At 36.1% G+C, this 18,941-nt stretch overlaps 1 protein-coding gene across 1 annotated transcript in view; it reads left to right on the plus strand.

The window, feature by feature from the left end:
• Window positions 1–4,110: 4,110 nt before the first annotated feature.
• The window catches only part of LOC306882017 (low-density lipoprotein receptor-related protein 4-like), a 96,573-nt gene continuing 81,742 nt past the window's right edge, over window positions 4,111–18,941 (plus strand). The window contains exon 1 of the mRNA XM_079436444.1: window positions 4,111–4,207. Within this exon, the coding sequence (XP_079292570.1) occupies window positions 4,150–4,207 (58 nt within the window). The 5' untranslated portion in view covers window positions 4,111–4,149. The remainder of the gene's footprint in view (window positions 4,208–18,941) is intronic.

Here is an 18,941-nt window from a genome sequence, read left to right on the forward strand (position 1 = left end):
TGTTCAATTTTAACCGAGCAAAACTTTTGATTAACATCAGTCCAGAAACAGAGAGTAAATGAAACTTAAAAAAAAGTAGAAACCTTTTGCTCAACATGAGCAGAGCCGTGTTTTGTGAGCGATTTCAGTTGCTTTGTCTTCAAAACTCATATGTGCACCAGCAAACCAAAACCACATCTGTTTAAAGGAATAGTTCACCCAAAAATGAAAATGTACTCAACCTCAACCCATTCAAGATGTAGATGAGTTTGTTTCTTCATGGATTTCTGCACACCGCCATTACACTCCCAAAATACTAAATAGCACAACAAATTAAGACACTTAGTACATAGTAAGTTTAAAAGAATAATGAAACTATACTCACACTCAGGCCATTCAAAATGGAGATGAGTTTTTTGGGTTTTTTTTTTTTTTTTCACTTGCAATGGGTGCCGTCAGAGTGACACGACTAACAGCCGATAAAAACATACTAATCCACACCAATCCAGTCCATCCATTAACGTCCTGAGGAGACAAAAGATGCGTGTTTGTAAGAGAAAATCCATCATTAGGATGTTTTTAACTTTAAACTGTTGCTCTTTCCATAATATTGCTTTCTCATGTGAAAAAGTCATCTGGTCTGAATCAGGAGAGAAATATGTGCACATTAAGCACCATTTACAAGAGAAAACAGTCCAAAACAGCTCTAAACAAATATGTGTGTGTATTCTGATGTGAGAGACAACAGGAGATGGACCTTTTCACTGGAGGAAGCATTGTTATGGATTTTGTCCAGAAGCTAAAATTTTAAGTTAAAACACCTAAATGTTTCTTACAAACCTCCTTTTCACTTCTCAAGATATTAATTGATGAACTGGAGTGGTGTGGATTATTGTGATGTTTTTATCAGCTGTTTGGACTCTCATTCTGACGGCACCCATTCACTGCAGAGCATCCACTGCTGAGCAAGTGATGCAAAGCTACATTTCTCCAAATCTGATGAAGAAACAAACTCATCTACATCTTGGACGGCCTGAGGGTGAACACATTTTCAGCAAATTTACATTTCTGGGTGAACTATTCCTGCAGAGGACAACTACTTAACGCAGTAAGACGGTAAACTGCAAATGCTGGTATTCACGGTGGTACTCTGGCTGATGTTACAACATACTACACAAAAATAAAGTTCAAAGAAAACTAAAGGAAGAGAAATTCTAAAATAAATAATGTTGAATAAATAAATGCATTAAAAGTAGACTCTCGCTACACAGTTTATTAATAAGAGCCGATGGCATGAAACGTTAAATTTGCAGTTGAAATAAACAGAAGACTAAACGTCAAAATTTAGCAGAGAACACATTTGCAGACAATATGGCCATCTGAATTTCTATTGAGCTTGTAATGAGAGGATCCTCCTCTGGATGGGGTTGACATGAAAGGAAAAGACATTTTGCATAAACACAGGAAAAATATGTTGTTATTGACATTATGAAATATTCATTGTTTGTTACCACAGCATGTGCTTCACACAACCTTCGTCAGCACAACCAAAGTTATAGTTTTGTGAACACTGGTTATTGTCCCCAGACAACACGGGCAAAAATATCAGCAAAAAACTACCTCAACATTTTTTTTATATTATAGATAACAGGAAAACGAGGTAGTTTAATAACTAATGACGATCATAAGCAGTAAGCATGTAGGGTTATTATAGTCATATAATATAATATAATAGTCAAATAATCAAACTCAATGTATTATACACAAACTGCTTTTAATGGCTTGTGTCCTTATTAATGACAGATATTTAACACCATAGAGAAAGCCACTAAAATATCTATATACTCAATGACTTATAATACTATTCAACACTTAAAGGGACGGTTCACCCCAAAATGAAAACTCTGTCATCCTTTACTCACCCTCATGTCATTTCAGACCTGTACAAGTTTCTTTCTTCTGAATAATCACGATAGAAGATATTTTGAAGAATGTTGGTAACCAAACAGTTGACTGTAGTCATTGACTTCCATAGCATTGAAAAAAATTCTATGGAAGTCATTAAGTCAATGGCTACCATCACATTATTTTCATTTTTGGGTGAACTATCCATTTAGACACTGGCCCTCATCTGGAGGTTTAAAAAAGATATTTCGGGGAATGCTAAATTACAGATAGGGAAAGATTCCAGCTTAATAACAGTGTGCATTTACTGCTAAATATTCAGAAATGACTTTCGTATTATGATGTTAAGGGTAAACTTATCTCTCCTGTCATTGGATATTTGTGTGTTTCTTAACATATAACAGAGAACACACTAAAAGTGCACTTTTTAATAATGTCAAATCAAATGTTTACTTTTTTAAAACTCTAGTGTGTTATTCGACATTAGATTTGAAGCTAATATATTTTAAATGTGCTAAATTGCAGCTTTATCATTTGCAATTTATCATTGCATATGTACAAATATATGACATACAAGTTTCAATATAGCACCCCCATAAATACGTTATAAGGGGGAAGGCTAACCTGAGTTCTTTTACATCTAATAGACCACCGCCTCATGTCTCATTTATTATATTACCCCATTTACACTGGGTTACAAATAGAAATTACATGATCTTTTAGTTAACCATAAATTCGTGTCAGTACATTCAGCAGTACACTTTAACCATATTTCAAAGACAATATAGAAGTAATTATGAAATTACATATAAAGATGTACTTCAGCACGGGTCAAAAACACTCGAAAGTTCAGCTAATTGCATTTAACTTAAACTATAATATATTTTCATTTAATTGCAGTTGCAATTAAGTGTCAGAAAACATTACATTCAATTTGCAAGTAAGTTTATTCTTTGAGATATTATTTCAGTAAGTAGTCTATTTAAAAGTATGCTGACGTGTAGGCTGCTTATTTTTCACAAGGGCAATTTGAGGTCATAATCATTCAAACTGATTGCAGTAACAATTGGGAAAACTCTAATATCGTAGGAAAACAATCTAAAATGTTTAACACAACAATATATATTTAGAGCGACCCAATAGGCCTATGTTGATATTGTTACATATGTGACCCTGGGTCACAAAACCAGTCTTAAGTTGCTGGGTATATTTGTAGCAATAGCCAAAAACACATTGTATGGGTCAAAATGATCTTTTACGCCAAAAATCATTAGGATATTAAGTAAAGATCATGTTCCATAAAGATATTTTGTAAATGTCCTACCATAAATATATCAAAACTTCATTTTTGATATGCATTGTTACTTCTTTTGGACAACTTTAAAGGCGATTTGCTCAATATTTAAATTTTTTTTTTGCACCCTCAGATTGCAGATTTTCAAATATTTGTATCTCGGCCAGATATTGTCCTAACCATACATCGATGGAAAGATTATTTATTCAGCTTTCAGATGATGTATAAATATTAATGTCAAAAATTTGACCCTTGATTTTGTGGTCCAGGGTCACATATATTAACTGCATTTATACAGCATTACATGAATCATTTGTGGTTATATTTTGTATTTTAGTAGCTGTAAACCTATACTACCATCCAGTAAATATTCTGGGAAGACAAAATGTGGTTTACTGAAGCCGAAAGTTAAAGGCGTCAGTAAGAACAGTCAACTGGCCAATTGACGTCTACTTATTTGACTTGGATTGCCTCACTTTGTATTTAGAGGCCGCTGCATAGTCTTGAAAAGGGTTCAAAGAACTTCAAAGTTTTGGTGGCGAGGCACGAACACGGTATTCCCGAAAATGTGATACGGAGGAGTTGTTTGCATTGGGACTTCCAGAGCAGCACAAACCTCGAGTGCAAACTTGGAAAAGTTTCCGACGATTTGTGATTTGTCCCCTCGGTTTCCCTCTAGATATCCTACACTGGAATAGGAACTACCCCTGAAACACAGATGGTACAACCCAATGCACCTTTTGATCATTCCAGCAGAAGCAGCAGCGACAACATTTCAAGGGTCTTGGTGGAGTTGCGGTGTCCTGAATTGAGCCGTGTCTGTTCTTCAACTTAGCCTGTGTCTGAACGGGATCACAGACGCCTTAAACAATGGTTTTTAAAGAGTTATTCATCTAACTCAGTTCATCCGAAGGGTGCTGATACTTCAAAGAGAAACATTTGCGAAATAAAGCGCGAGAGGATTCTTCACGATGAGGCTCGCTGCGGTGCTTTGTGGCAGTCTTTTAACTTTCATGCTTCTCGCCGAAGGTAAGTGTTTTGGAGTTCTTTGCGTCGGCTTTGAGAAACAAACACATCGGTGCTTGCAAATCCAGTGTGAAAATAGCCTCAAAACAGTCTGGGCGACCAGAATCAAAGCGCGAGATCTTTAAAGAGTTACAGCAGACACTTACACGAACACTAAACAAACCAAAACAGCGAGCCGTGATGGAGCCAAAGCGCGTCAAAGCAGAAAATCACTTTCAGATATCAAACTGATTCTACTAACTAGTTGTTGGTGTGTGTATAAATAAGTAGTATTTGATCCACCACGCAGAGAAATTCCCTCGATTATTCCAACTTGGTGCCTTTGGTTCGCGTAAGCGTGCACGTTTCTACAATATAACACGTCAGGTAGGCTATGTTTTCAATAGCACTCTGTCTTTTATAAAAGACAGAATCGCCACTTGGTTGTAAGTCAACAGTCGCCGTTCACTGTATTCGCAACATGTTGGAACAGCCGCTGCACGCGGGCAGGAATGTAGCGCCTTCAAAGCGCAGCTTCGGCCTTAATAAAGAAATGCACGGACACCGTTTTGATAGAATTACACGCATAAACTGAGTGCTGCATCGGTGGAAATGCCGTGTACTAGATGGCCGGGCCTGTAAATGTCAACTAGATGTCTTCCCTTCTATATCAGGAAACAAAAGACCCTTGGAGCGACTGCAAAAAGCGTGCGTAAATGCAGCTCTGAGAGTTTCACGAATCGTTGTATGCTTCCCAAACATTTCCAGCGCTTACATAACACTAATAATATGCATCTATGTTAGCCATGCCTTATATTCACATTCATACTGACAAATCGTTCAAATTCAAATGTTGCAGCTTGATGTCATGCTCTATAATATAGGAATGAATAAACTTTGACACTCCGTCTTCCAGGGTTTGGCAGTGACATTTAAACTACACCTAATTTAGGTGGTGTTGCATGTAAATGAAACCGCATTGCACACACTATTCAAAATATAAATCATGTTCAGTTTGGAGGCAAAAGTGAACTTAAAAAAAAGAGAATAAATTGGTTTGGTTGGACATTATAGCAAAAATTTAGTTTGGGTTAGTCACATAGACATAATTTGGTTTCTCTCTGAATGTTTTTCTATCTTTGCGAATCATTGCAATGGAATTGACCACTCATACATATGCACTAATACAATTTGAGTTTTATATTGAAAGAGATTACAAAAAGCATGCTCAAGTGTGAGTTTCATGATTCATTGTATGCAAACAATTTCAGCGCTTACATAACACTAATTATATGCATCTATGTTTGCCTTGCCTTAAACGTTATATTCACATCATACTGGCAAATCACTCATATTCAAGTGTAACGTTTCTCTACAGCTCAATGTCATGTTCATCTACACCTCATTAGGTCATTCTGCATCTAAATGAAACGGCATTGAGGTTCACACACTTAAAAATGTAGATCATGTTTTATTTGGAGGTAAAACTCAACTTTTTTTAAGGTTTGGCAGGACATTTCAGCTACAGTTTTGTTAGGGTTAGTCACATGGACATTATTTGTTTTTTCTTTGGAGGTTTTTCTTTGTTTGCAAGACATTGTAGAAGACTCGACTGGTGCTACTTGATTGAGTTTTATATAGAGACTCATTTCTGACCAGAAACAAATGTCAAGATCAATGTTCTGCAAATCTGCATTGTGTATGACTTTTAAACTTGTTGCTGTCTTGTATTGGTTTTACAACTTTGTCATTGTTACAGGATTATAAATTGTGCCTCATCCATTGGTGTAGTTTTTCTGAGATGCTGAAACCCATAACAGGATGATTCGTTGGTGTTTTAAGCTGACACTTGTTGTTTTTAGAGTCACTATAGCATCCATATAGCTCTATAAATGTCCTGCTTACGAGTGTATAGGCTTTTTATAAAGTGTGTGAAAATGTGTGACAATGTCTTAAGTTTCTCACAACCCCTCTGGGCATTAGATCTAATGTCATGATCCCATTCAGCTACTCATAAGATGCATATATATGCTCCTAATTGCCGTAGGAGGCTTGCCGTCAAACAGCCAAAGTAGAGCCTATTAGCATTTTCAGTGATGCAATGAAAAGGTTTTGAATATTTGTAATAATTAATTGAAGATATATTATTCTTAAATGCATGAAAATTTTATGCACATTAATTGGTTTTTAATATTATGTTAATAATAGAGCAGGAAAAAAAGCACTTAAAAATAACAACAAAAAATATATATTTAAAAAAAAATAATCATAAATATTTTTAAAAATTTGAATATTTGACTATTTTAAATAATACATTGGACAACATTTACGCGTATTCTAGCGAGGACATTTTATTTAATTTTTTTTCTGTTTCTTTTTGGTTTAGAAACCCCTTTTATAGCCCATAATTTGATTCATTATCAGTTCATCTTTATTTATTAGTCATCTGCTCAAGCTAGTGTTTTACATTGAGTCCTGCTCCGTGGCACCTTGAGTCTCTATTTCATTTCTTCTTCTACAGCACGTCACTTAAGTAATAAAAAGTGATTCAGAAGAATTAAAATTTGAAGAAAATGCTGTGAGATCTTTGTGATTCTGGAATTGTTTGTTGTTGTAAAATACCTGTTTTTTTTTTGTAAGCGTAATGCAGGAAAATATAGGTATTACAAGTGCAGACTCTGGAAGAGAGACTTAAAACAGCATTGCTTTATGGTCTTTATGAACCATCAGCATTTTAGATGGTCTTTCATTAAGGAATATGGTGTCTACATGTTTGATAGTTAATACAGTAATTAACATTTATGGTGCATTTTTATGTTTGATTTGGAGGGTGTGAGTAATGGGAAAATAATCCTGTGCCTTGAGGTGGGTGATATGACTATTTATTTCACAAAATGGGTCATCTTATTTCACAATAACAGTATCAAATATAGGTTATTTTTGTTGTTGTTTTGTATTTTGGGTGTTTTCATCTTTATTTAAAACAAGAACAAAGTATCAAATTACAATAAAAAAAATTGGGCAACAACATTATTTTAGGTACTGTATGTCTATCTAACGGTAGCATTCAAGTGAGAAATACTACAGAAATTGAATAATCAAAAAAACTGCATGAATTAAATATAAATGGATCCTTATCGGAGCTACAAGTGGTGTTCAGTCAAGTACATTAATTGATTTTCTTTGCCTTTAGTTGTTTGATTAACATTAAGGACACAGACAGTCACAGCTCCCTGAAGTTCCCTGAAGACATGACCATGTGTGTTAAAGGTAGGGTCGGCGAGCCCCAAAAGGCTAGACATAGCAAGCTAGCTTTGAAAGCATAAGATCCCACCCTCCCTGCATAATCACTTTACAAAGTCACGCCTCCTCCAAAACACATGATCGCGCACAGACAGACCAGAGACTAACCTGCGACTCGAGAGATGCGGTTGGTTGATGATTGAATGCAATGCTGTCAGATTACCTCATGTCTCATTCACTGGTGAGAAACAGTACAAATCACATAATTTTACAATAATAGCGTCTTTCATTCTCACTGGAACGCGCTGATGATGTATCATGTCTGTGCAAACAGGTGCCGCAGAGGTATCCAAATACATATAACAGGCACCGAACATTTTGATTGGACTAACATTTTATGGTCCTACGCCTTCCACAGGTGATCTAAATGCATATAAATAAATTTAGACCACTTAGTAATTGCTATCGGGATGTGAAGAGACTTTCAACCAGCATAACAAAAGTGTTTTTGAGCCAAATCACCTCACCTGCCTTTAACATGAATACTCAAGATGGCCATTTTGATGGTGACTTTAAGCATTGCTGCACTTTGTGAATGTTTAATCAATTAACACAATATAATATAATTTAAGCAATATAGTCAATCGTGACTACTTGCAATCAAATTTATAAGGGAAAGTGTCTTATTTTAACCACATACATCATTCTCTATATCAGAGTGTCACACAGAGTATAGAAACCATGAACAAAAAAATGAGCCTGTAGCTCAAATAGTAGAGCATAGCGCTAGCAACGCCAAGGTCATGGGTTCGATTCCCAGGGAAAGCAAGAGCTGATAAAATGTAAAAACTGTAACTTGAATGCAATGTAAGTCACTTTGGATAAAAGCGTCTGCCAAATGCATAAATGTAAATGTAAAAAATGGTGCACTTTTTCTTGCAAATGTACTTTTAAATCCAGCAACAAATGACACTTCTAGCAGGATTATCAGTTATTTTAGAGTACCTGCATTATCTCAACGTGTGTGTGCTGTACGTGAACTGTGTTACTCTCATATTAGGTGTACTGAAAAAGATCTAGTGTAGCCTATGTTTTTTTCCCAAATTTTCAACAAGATGACTATTTAAAGAAATGCCTGTTTTAGTGCAGTGGTTGGTTTGACAAGTGAGTAGGCAGTTTGAGTGCATGAGTGTTTAAACTAACGGTGCACTGGGGTTACGTGCGTCTTTGACCACCAGTGAACGTGGGCTAAAGTGGACAAAAAAGTTAATTTCGGGTCACGCTCCCACCTGGTCTCTGCTGCTTATCCCAATTCTTTTTCAGAAAGAGTATATGGTGTTGTGCTGATATTTTCACCGTGAATAGGCATTTTATTTTGTTTTGCAGTGCTTAACTGCATTTAAGAGGATTTTCAATCTGCATGTCATCACTAAAGTACATTTAACCATGATAAAGATGAGCCATGTATGATTTTCCTCAACTTATGCCAAGTATTTGGCATGCTAATTTCATCTTTGTTAATTATTGTGTGTTCGGGGAGGACTTAGACCATAATATCAGCATGATCTTTTGTTATTTCCTTATCAGTTATTGTGTGCAATTGGCTGTAGTTTGCGGATCAGACAGAGTTGTCTGCGATTCTTCCTGTTGTAAAGTCATGCAGTGTGTAACCTCCTGTCGCCGATCCATCGTGCAATGTGAACACAGCAGCAACTGAATACTACCCCGGATAGTCGTGCAGTGTGAAAACAACGGTGATCCGATGACATTGAAAATCATGCAGTGTGAACTCGACAAATGTGCCTGGGGTGACATTTCTGCAAATTGATATTACATGGCACATTTTGTGACATTTTCATAGTGAAATGTCCAGTGAGTGGCGCTAAAAGCGCATTCATAAACGGATGCAGAAACATTTTATGTTGGCTATTGTTCATATTGCATTCGGCAATTAAATGTCCAGTGAATGTTGCTGAAAGGTTAATGCTCTATTGTGTTTGAAAATAGCGTGCCACCCACATTAAACCTTACCGATAATGTTAAAAAAAGCAAGCGTGGGCTGAAAACACATTTGCTGAGGCAACCGTGCTATTTTAGCTTCCTTAGAGAAGTCATTTATCTTATTTACTGAGTCTCGTGACTTGTGTTTCACAGTACTCGTATCCGAGCACTTCACATCACAATTGCAATGTTGTACCAGGTGCGCTACTGAGCAAGTTTACAAAATCAGAAAAGCCACACATATGGAACTAGTTATGTGGTGCAAACTTCAATAAGTCTTTATTAATTGACATTTAGTGATATCTATATGATCAAAGAGAAAAATAAAGGTAAAAAGATCGTTCAGACGTGAAAATTTGTTTAATTTAAGAGAGTATGCAATGTTAGTATGTGCATCAGGAAGGCGTTTAGTGTCTGTATTGGCAAATTACCCTTTTAATCGCTATCTGTTGTATTCATTAGTGTGTTCACAATGGCTGGCATTCCTAGTGTTTAAAGAAACCATTCTGAATCCAGAACAGCTATAGAATGAAGCAGTAAGTAATTTTATTTACTGGGTGCATTGTGTCTAATGAACTCTCACTACTCTTTTTCCCAGGCTGTCTCTGTCTTTCTTTCTCTCTGTCAAAGGCTTTCTGTGTCCTTGGCCTAGAAATCTTTCACTCATCCATGTCACGTTCCGTGGTCCCTCGTTTTCTAAAACCCTTCTCCAACCCCCAACACACACACACACACACACACACAGAAATACATTCACACCACTATATCTGCATACCCTCAACCATCCAAGAGGCCTCAGCAACAGGCTGTATTAAAGAGACAATATGGGTTTCTAATAGTAATAGTCCTACAACACAAGGCTTTAAGTAGCAGTATGCAAGTTAAAAGCTCCACTCACTAATGAAGTCAGAGAACTTAAGTGGTCCTTTAGTGTCGGGACAAAATGTCCAAACAAGCCAGCCTCTCTGCCTAGAAGTATAGGATGTATGCAAACAATAGCTTTTGACTCGGTGTAGAGTCCTGTTTGCTTGTTTTTTTTTCTGCAGTAAATGAGGCAGCTGGAAAAGAGTGTCAAAAAAAAAAATTTTTCAGAGGCTGCTAAGAAATTTCAGAAATATTTACAAAGAAATGGCAAGTAACATTGAATTAAATGTGAAATTTTATAGTAGAAAATAGAAAAAGTAGAAAAACTGAAATGGAATATCGTTGTAAAACATACTGTTTTATTTAAATTTCAGTTTAAGAGCTTAATTAGGAAGGGGATCAATATTTCTTGTAACACTTTACAGTAAGGTTTGTTAACATTAGCTACTGCATTAGTTAACTCTGGCTAACAATGAACAACGCAGCATCATCCAGTCTTTGTTCATTTTAATTGTTAATTTGTGCATATTTTACCATTTAATTTCTGAATGTATTAATAAATAATGCATAAAATAAATGTGAAATTACATTGACTTAAAAGTAGAAAGACTGAAATAGTATTTTTTTTTTGTAATACATACTCCAGTATGTTCCAGTAACCCCAGTAGTCTGTTTTATTTAAATTAATAATCAACAATAGGCCTAATCATTACTTGCATTAACAAATTTAAGCTAAGTAATGCCTTGATATGTTAACCAAACCGAATACAGATCTTGTTCGTTATTAATGTTAACTAATCTTAACAAATACAGCATTATTGTTACGCTGTCTGTTTTTGTGCATTTTATTTTCAAACAGCTGCATTAAATGCTTTCACCCAAGTCTTGGACATTCAAATGGTTCTTTGCATGATGGATATGTTTTGAAGAATGAATGCTTTTGAAAAAGTGCTCTACTGGGTGCGCTGCCGAGCAAGTTTACTACATCACAAAAGGCACTATGGTAAAGGTGTTTTGAGATCATAACATAGTATTGTGCAATAATTATTAATCGATAATCTGCCCCTTTAATCATAATTTGTGAGAAAAGGAGTAAAATTAGTTGTTTTACTGCCTCTAGTGTTCATTTCATCTGGAAACCGCAGTGAATTGTACTTTGTGTAGGTGAGTTTTGTGGAAAGTAGGTAGAGGCATGTTTTTCCAATGTTGATATTTTGGGTTAAAAACTTCTGGGCATGAGTGTTACTAAACAAAAAATGTCAGCCTATCATTTCATCAAGTGTTTTTAATATCCCTTGATTTTAATGACCTTCTTTACAGCTGGTTTTAAGATTGGTCTGGAGTCACCCAATCATAAGTAGACAACTCTAAATACAGGCCCAGAATGATCCAGTTACTCAAACCACATTTAGAGGTAGTTAGAAACACGCATATGCGGTGTAAGTGCTCTGATGTGCACTGACAACACTGAACAACCGCCTACTCACCTGTCAATCAACCGCTGAGCAAAAACAAGATCTTTTAACGGTGACTTATGTATCCCTTTGATCTCTTTTTCTTCTGAAGGGCCAGATGTAGTTAAATATCATTCATGTTCAGAGAGATTAATGCTACCTTTTGATGAGTTTGGAAATCACTGTTACCACACAAAGTGAGTTCAAGTGGTTTTGGTTGGAATGAAACGGAGAAGTTGGCCAATTTCATGTTTCTTTCTTTAACTTCTCAACAAGTACAGGAAGATTTTTTTTTTTTTGAGCTAGTAAAACAAAAACAAGACGAAAAAACAGAGCAAATTATACACATTATCATTGCTGCTAGAAAATGATGGAACAAAGTTCTTCTTTTTCTTCTGAGACCAAGTTTCTCCTCATAAAGTTTGTTACAACCACCAAACTCTGGTCAGACCTTCAGACCAAACTTCCTCGGGTTGCTATATCTTTTCTAACTGATCTGACCTATGGTTTTTCGTAAACTGAGTGATCAAATCTATGAAGTAATCCCCTAAGCTTTCATTGAGGGGTTCAAAACTTCTAGTGTATTTAAGCTATTGCCTTGTCTACACTTGCTGCCTTTGCACTTGACCACTTTACTACTTATGTATTTCATGTATTTGGCCCAAGTGTTCAAGTGAGCATGAAGACCACAAGTGAGTGTGTATAACTTTTCATTACCTGATGGGACACACTTATAGTGTTGTAAAAATGCAAGTGTTTACGTAGCTTTATTTTCATTTTAATTGCTTTGCATTTTAAAATACCAGCCAATTTGGCTCCTAAATGTTTAGGTTACCGGCCATTCATAACTTCTATAGCCCCCCCAAATTTATTTTTACCGAAACAAACCAACGGCTTTCCACACTGCGTGTGACAAAGTGGGCATTAACTTGAATTTTGTGTCCGTATATCAAAACTAGATCAAGGCATTAGTTTACTCTTGGGGATTTGTCGTGTTGCGCTGCTTACAGTGTAGACGGCATCACTGATCATAATGGGTTCTACTGTATTTTGTCGCGCCACTCATGTCCGGTGTAGACACAGTGCAAGTCTTCAGTCGTTTTTCGACTCTTCGTTATTGCTTCAATGCAAAGGAAACAGCACGCCTGCCACGCCGTTATTTGTTGGGTATGTTCAGGTATGCTAGATATGCACAGATGCCGCGCAATTAAGCTGCATTTAATAGCATATATTATGATGACTCACGAGTTCAGTATTTACACTAAATCTGCGCAGATTTGGCTTAAATGAACTCGCTCAAGAAATTCATGAGTGAACATAATTTACGAAAAGTAACCTGCCAAATTTGCTAGTAATTTTACTCACCACAGCTGATTTTACCTGCATTTGGCGAGTTGGCAGGTGTTCATTTCAAACCCTGCCTTTAACAGATGGCACAATTTAATTTGTGGTGCTTCTAATTAAGTGATATAAACATTTGCAAATGTTGTACAAAATAAATATCATCTTTGCACTAATAAAACCAATCAAATTTCTACCAAATTATATGTAATATCTAATTATTATGAAGTCTGTGAGATAACTGTAAATCTCCAATTCGTTTCCCACACTTAAATTTGTTGTTTTGTCACTTTTTTTCACTGTCTTGTTCCAGCTCTGTAGCTTTTCTTTCAGGTAGCAGAGCCTAAAGACCATGAAAACCATGGCAACAGTCTATTCTATGCTATTTTGCAGCAGGAGTTCCAGTCTGCTCAGTAGTTTCTTCACTGGCACCGACTGCACAAAAAAGAAGTGTCAGAAGCACAATGTATTTAGTCAAATATATTAAAGCAGCTGTTGGTATCTTTATGCTTTTGTGGCTTCCTCTGCTACTCATGAGCCATTTTTTAAAGCTTGTCACCGTATAAATTTAATAATCTTAAATTATGGGATGATTATTGCTGTGGTTGCTTAGCAACGTGCATATGAGATTTATAAATATGAAATCTCAGGCTACAAACCCATTTGAGTTTTCACACATATATTCTTGAGAAGAGCAAATCTGCACTTGGGATTCATGATTTTTAACTAATTTCCCACCTCTAACTAAGTCACATCAAATGCACATCGAATCATGATCAATTGTTTTGTAGTCAGTAAAATTTGGTATTCACCAGTCACTATGAGTGATTGACAAAATATTATTGTGCTCAAACTAACATTTCTTTCTGTACTTGTGTGTAGTTTACTCCATATTTTGATTTCTGAAGGATCGCTGCAGCAGTGTTGAGTGTAATGCATTACTAGGTAATTAATCACTGTAATGTAATCGCTTGAAAACGTCATTTAAGATATTACTCTGTAATTTAATTAGTTACTTCTGATGTAATTATAGACTATTGAACAATTCTATATAAAAACAATGGTGGATTAAACATCAAAATGTAACATCTAATGTTAAAATGTGTTTTTTTAATGTAAACTTCCTTTAAATGTCCGTTCATGACTAATTTATGCAATTTTATATTTATTTCAAAAGAGCTGAAAGAGTAGTTTCATGTCTTTTGTATTTAACTGGTCGAGGTTGATATGGGATTTAGAAAGTAATTTGTAATTCGTTTTTAGACAGCGTAATTAGTACAATACTCTAATTATACGGTAGATGATGTAATTACTTTTTTAGAGTAACACTGCAATGGAATGATGCTAAAAATAATAAATAATAAATTACATTTTAAAGGGGTGGTTTACTGCCTTTTTTTCTTTGCTTGATTGTGTTTATGGGGTGCAATATAACATGTCTTCGTGTTTCGTTTGTTAAAAAACGCCTTATTTTTCATAAATTTCACCTTTATTGTAAGCCGCTTTCTCCTCTGTCATTTGAACGACCGGTTGACTTCCTGATTCTATGAAGCCACTCCCTCAGAAACAGGCAATGGGCTCTGATTGGTTAGTTGGGCCGGTGTGTTGTGATTGGCTAAACTGCGTACTGCACATTGTCCGGAAACTTCACGCCCATTACCTTTACGAGCGACAGGTGCATGTGCTCCGGTTAAATGTAAATAATGGTGTCAATATTGGCGTATCAGTTTGAGCCAGAATCAGACCCAGAAAGCGGTAATGAAGAGAGTCATAGACACACGAAATAGCATAACTAACTGGCTACTAAAGCCAGCGTTGGCACTTGTTTACGTCCTCGATAAAACTAAAACATGACGTCTGAAATTATACATGCAAATACATTTAAAATGATTAAATCTTACTTGCAGGTTGTGGCCCAACAACTGCTGCCTCTGGTTTTAAAGTTGGAACTGCTCCATGTTTTAGTGATAGTTTCTGGTTGAATCCGGCATTGAACTCGTGTCGATTCTGGAAGCTGTCTTCCGTAAAATGTGCAGCACACAGAGCTAAGTTACGATTGCAATTGACCAACTACAGCGTCCGTAGGAAGCCCGAACACAGAAGACCTGACAGCTGGGTGAAAATAACACACTTTCTACGGCATGGCTACAGCTCTCCACTATAACTGCAGAACATGGCCTTGCCTCCTTTTTTGCATGTTCCGGAGGGAGGGTTGATGTAAATTTATGGGTTTGTTACGTATGAAACCCAGGAAGTGTCTCGTTGTAGTCCCATTTGAGTCGTTTTTGTAGGCATTAAACTTCCTGATTTTTAAAAGATACTGTTCATGCACCAACAGCAACATTACACACTATTTAAAATGAAAAAAGTGAAATCGCAATCAACCATCCCTTTAAAATATATTCAAATGGAAAATAGTTATTTCAAATTGTAATAAAATTTCACAACAGTACTGATTTTACTGTGTTTTTGATCAAATAGCCTTGGTGAGCAGAAGAGACTTTATTAAAACATTTAAATCCGCTCGATCCTTTGCCGGTTTCTTATATTAAACTTTCTTATATTAAAGTTCTTCAAATTAGCCTCCCTTTTCCTATGATTTGAAGGCTCATGAACCTTTGCATTTGTCTTTAATTGCACATCTTCCCCAATACATATCGCTCTCCGTGCTTTTGCTTCATGTGTTGCTTTGGGTTGAAATGTAGTTGCATTGACTTGAACAAGGCTGTTTGTTTGCAGAATATTGCAGTTGACTGATTCTGTAGATTTCCCATGTATGTTTGATAGTACTAATTTGTATGGTTTGTTGAATGAAGTTTTATTCTTAGGCAGATGACACACGTAATGCCAGTACTGCTAGTGGTACATGCTATACTGGTTCTTTAGTAGTTTTGCGGTATTCAGACCTCAAAATACTGGCTGTGTCATGGTATTTTGAACTCGGTTGTGAGACTTGTGGCTCAGGCAGAAATAAAAGACAAAGCGGCATTCTTGAGATGCTTTTTCAAAGATGAATTCCTTTGACCTGACAGTATCTTAAAATGCAAAAGACACGTTACAAAATGCCAAAAAAAAAAAACAGAACTGATCAGTGGCCAAATATGTCTAATGAATATGTACAGTAGTGTATCAATTTAAGAAAAGAGCATATGAAATATAAGAGAGAAAACTCCATTAATGTGCATTATTCAAAGTTTTTGTCCTAATCAGCTGTGACGGCGATACTCAATGAGCCACAGGTGAATTCTATTACTAGAATGGTTTCTATTTCTGGACAGCTGACAACTCGGGTACTAATTGAGTTTTATATAATACTAAAATGGAGTAATTTGATTTTGAATATAATGATGAAATAAAGACATAACGAATGCATAATTTATCTTAGATCTTGAAAATAACTTTGTTCATATTCAAACTGTGATCTCTATGTAAACACGTGTATTAGATGACAAAGATGGTATCAGTCAGTATGTATTTTCAGTAATGATAAAATGCTTTAATTTTTATTCATTAAATTGTGCTTATCCATTTAGTCGCAAGTGCGAGATTGGCTGTGATTTGAGATTCGATTTTGTAACCGTCTCGTATCTGGTGTGGACAGTGAATGAAAATTGTTCCTACATGTTTTCAGTGTACAGTAGTAACAGACCCTGGCTCTTCCAAACAAGCGGCACGCGTGGTATGGTGATCCTTCAGCTGCTGTATTACTGTGAGACTAAATGGTGTCGTGGCACCTCCGGTCTCCAGTGCTCCGTGTCGGGATACTGTATGTCTCCTGCAGGTTTCATAGTGATTCATGGGGATTTGGGCTGGAATGCTGTGAATGTGCCAGTGTTCCTCTGCCAGTCTCATACGTAAGCCTTCAGTTACAGTCCTGACAGGTGCCGCGGCTTTAGAGCAGTGTGTGCACACTTTTATCTGTGTGGGTGTGTGTTTGTCAGGCTCTGCTTTGTGTGCTTGCCGTTTGACATGCACAAACCATACTGCATGTGTGTCCACAGACTCTGTCCTGCGTGTGTGAGACAGGTGCATGGCGCGGTCCAGTTGCTGGGCAGTCGTGGTAGCGGACAGAAAAAAATGGCTCATTTGGTGCCTGGCTTCATAGTCAATGGTCAGATATTTTCCACTGGCAGCTTGCCCTTACTTCCACCCACCCTCTCCTTTTATCTGGTATTCTTTGAACTCTTCCCACACAGTCTGACATACAAAAAGAGGGTTATACTTTTATTACTAATTATTCTAAAACGCACTCTAAAATTATCGTTTCTGCTCAGTTGCCATGGTATTTATATGCCCTATCGAATCCATCTGCCAGGCGTTGTTTTCTAGATTGTATCTCAATACAATGATTTTTTTTTAATTCATATTGTGCAGCACTTCCTCATTCGTTTTTTTGGTGATAATAATTACAGGGTATGCTAAGTGATCTTTAAAGCTTCAGTGCGAACTGAATGCAGTGTTTTCAGACATGTAATTAATTGCATTCAATGAAAATATATTATAGTTTACATTTTATATTAATTGCAGTTAGTTGAAATTAAGTGTTTTTTGACTCCAAGCACACTTAAGTGGCTTTTATTTCATTAACATTATATTATCTGCAAGGACATTTAAATTGTGTGTGTGTGTGTGTGTATACACAAACACACGCACTTAAGATTTTAAGAACACTAGAAATGCACATTCAAAACCGCATGTTAAGTGCTCTTTAAAGCTTAAGTGCAAACTGAACGCAGTGTTTTCAGACATGTAATTGCATTATATAATTAGTGCTCGCCTGCGATTATGAACGTGATATTGCGTAGCTTGTCACTGAACTCCGGTTCTGTGTAGTAAATGCCACTCCATCTGAAAATATGTGATGGAGATTTACTACTAATCACAGAACCGGCTTTACTGAAGAGATGCGCATGATAATTGCATTCAATTATTTGCACAGCCCTAGTGTTACCAGATATATATTTAAGATTTGAAGTACAATAGACATGCATATTCAATACAGAGTATGTTAAATGATCTTTCAAACTGCAGTATGGATGATTTTTGGTTAAATTTGAACAAAAATCAAATTTTGAGCAAGCATAAATAATCATTGTTACATATAGAGGGCCGAATCTTCTGTTTTGCAGCTTTGATAATGATGTTAGATGATGTTTTTGAATGCATCTGTTAAGTACTGGCTCATACATGACATCTTGGATAAATGCTAACTGCATTTTATTTTTCGGCTTATGAATGCTAAACCAATCTTATCTCACAATTTCAATAGGATTATTGGATATCCATAAGCACAGGTGAACACTTGCATGAATATCTTCTATTAAATGCACCAGTGGAGATGAATTGAGTGCTGTTATAGATTGTAATTGGTGAAATGAATAGTTCAGACTAGTAAAGTGCAGTTTTCAATACACCGCTACTGTTCTGTTGTTGATTATTAATGGCATATCACTTGGTTTTGAACAACATGATTGTGGTTCCTTTTATTTGCTTGCATGACTCTTGAGTACTAAGAGTGCAGAAAGAGTCATGCACGAGACAAACGAACATGAAATGCACTCTTTTGTGTCCTCACTTATTTAAACAGCAACTTTGCTTTAATTGTGAGTTGGTGAATGGTTTTTGTTGGTTTGTTTAAACACACCAGAACAAAACAAAAAACCAGTTCACTATGGTTAATCAAACACACCAGCTCTACTTGTCTGGACAATGAAGTGAAAATAGTTGCAACCACATTTGCTTTGAATTTTTCTTTTCTCACAAAACTATAATAATACATTTAAATGGTTTGGAGTAAATCAAATATTGTTTTCACCATCCTGCTTTTAGCTAGGTTTTTTATTTAAATTTTTTTG

The sequence above is a fragment of the Barbus barbus genome (assembly GCF_936440315.1).
Source record: "Barbus barbus genome assembly, chromosome: 2".
Classification (NCBI taxonomy): domain Eukaryota; kingdom Metazoa; phylum Chordata; class Actinopteri; order Cypriniformes; family Cyprinidae; genus Barbus; species Barbus barbus.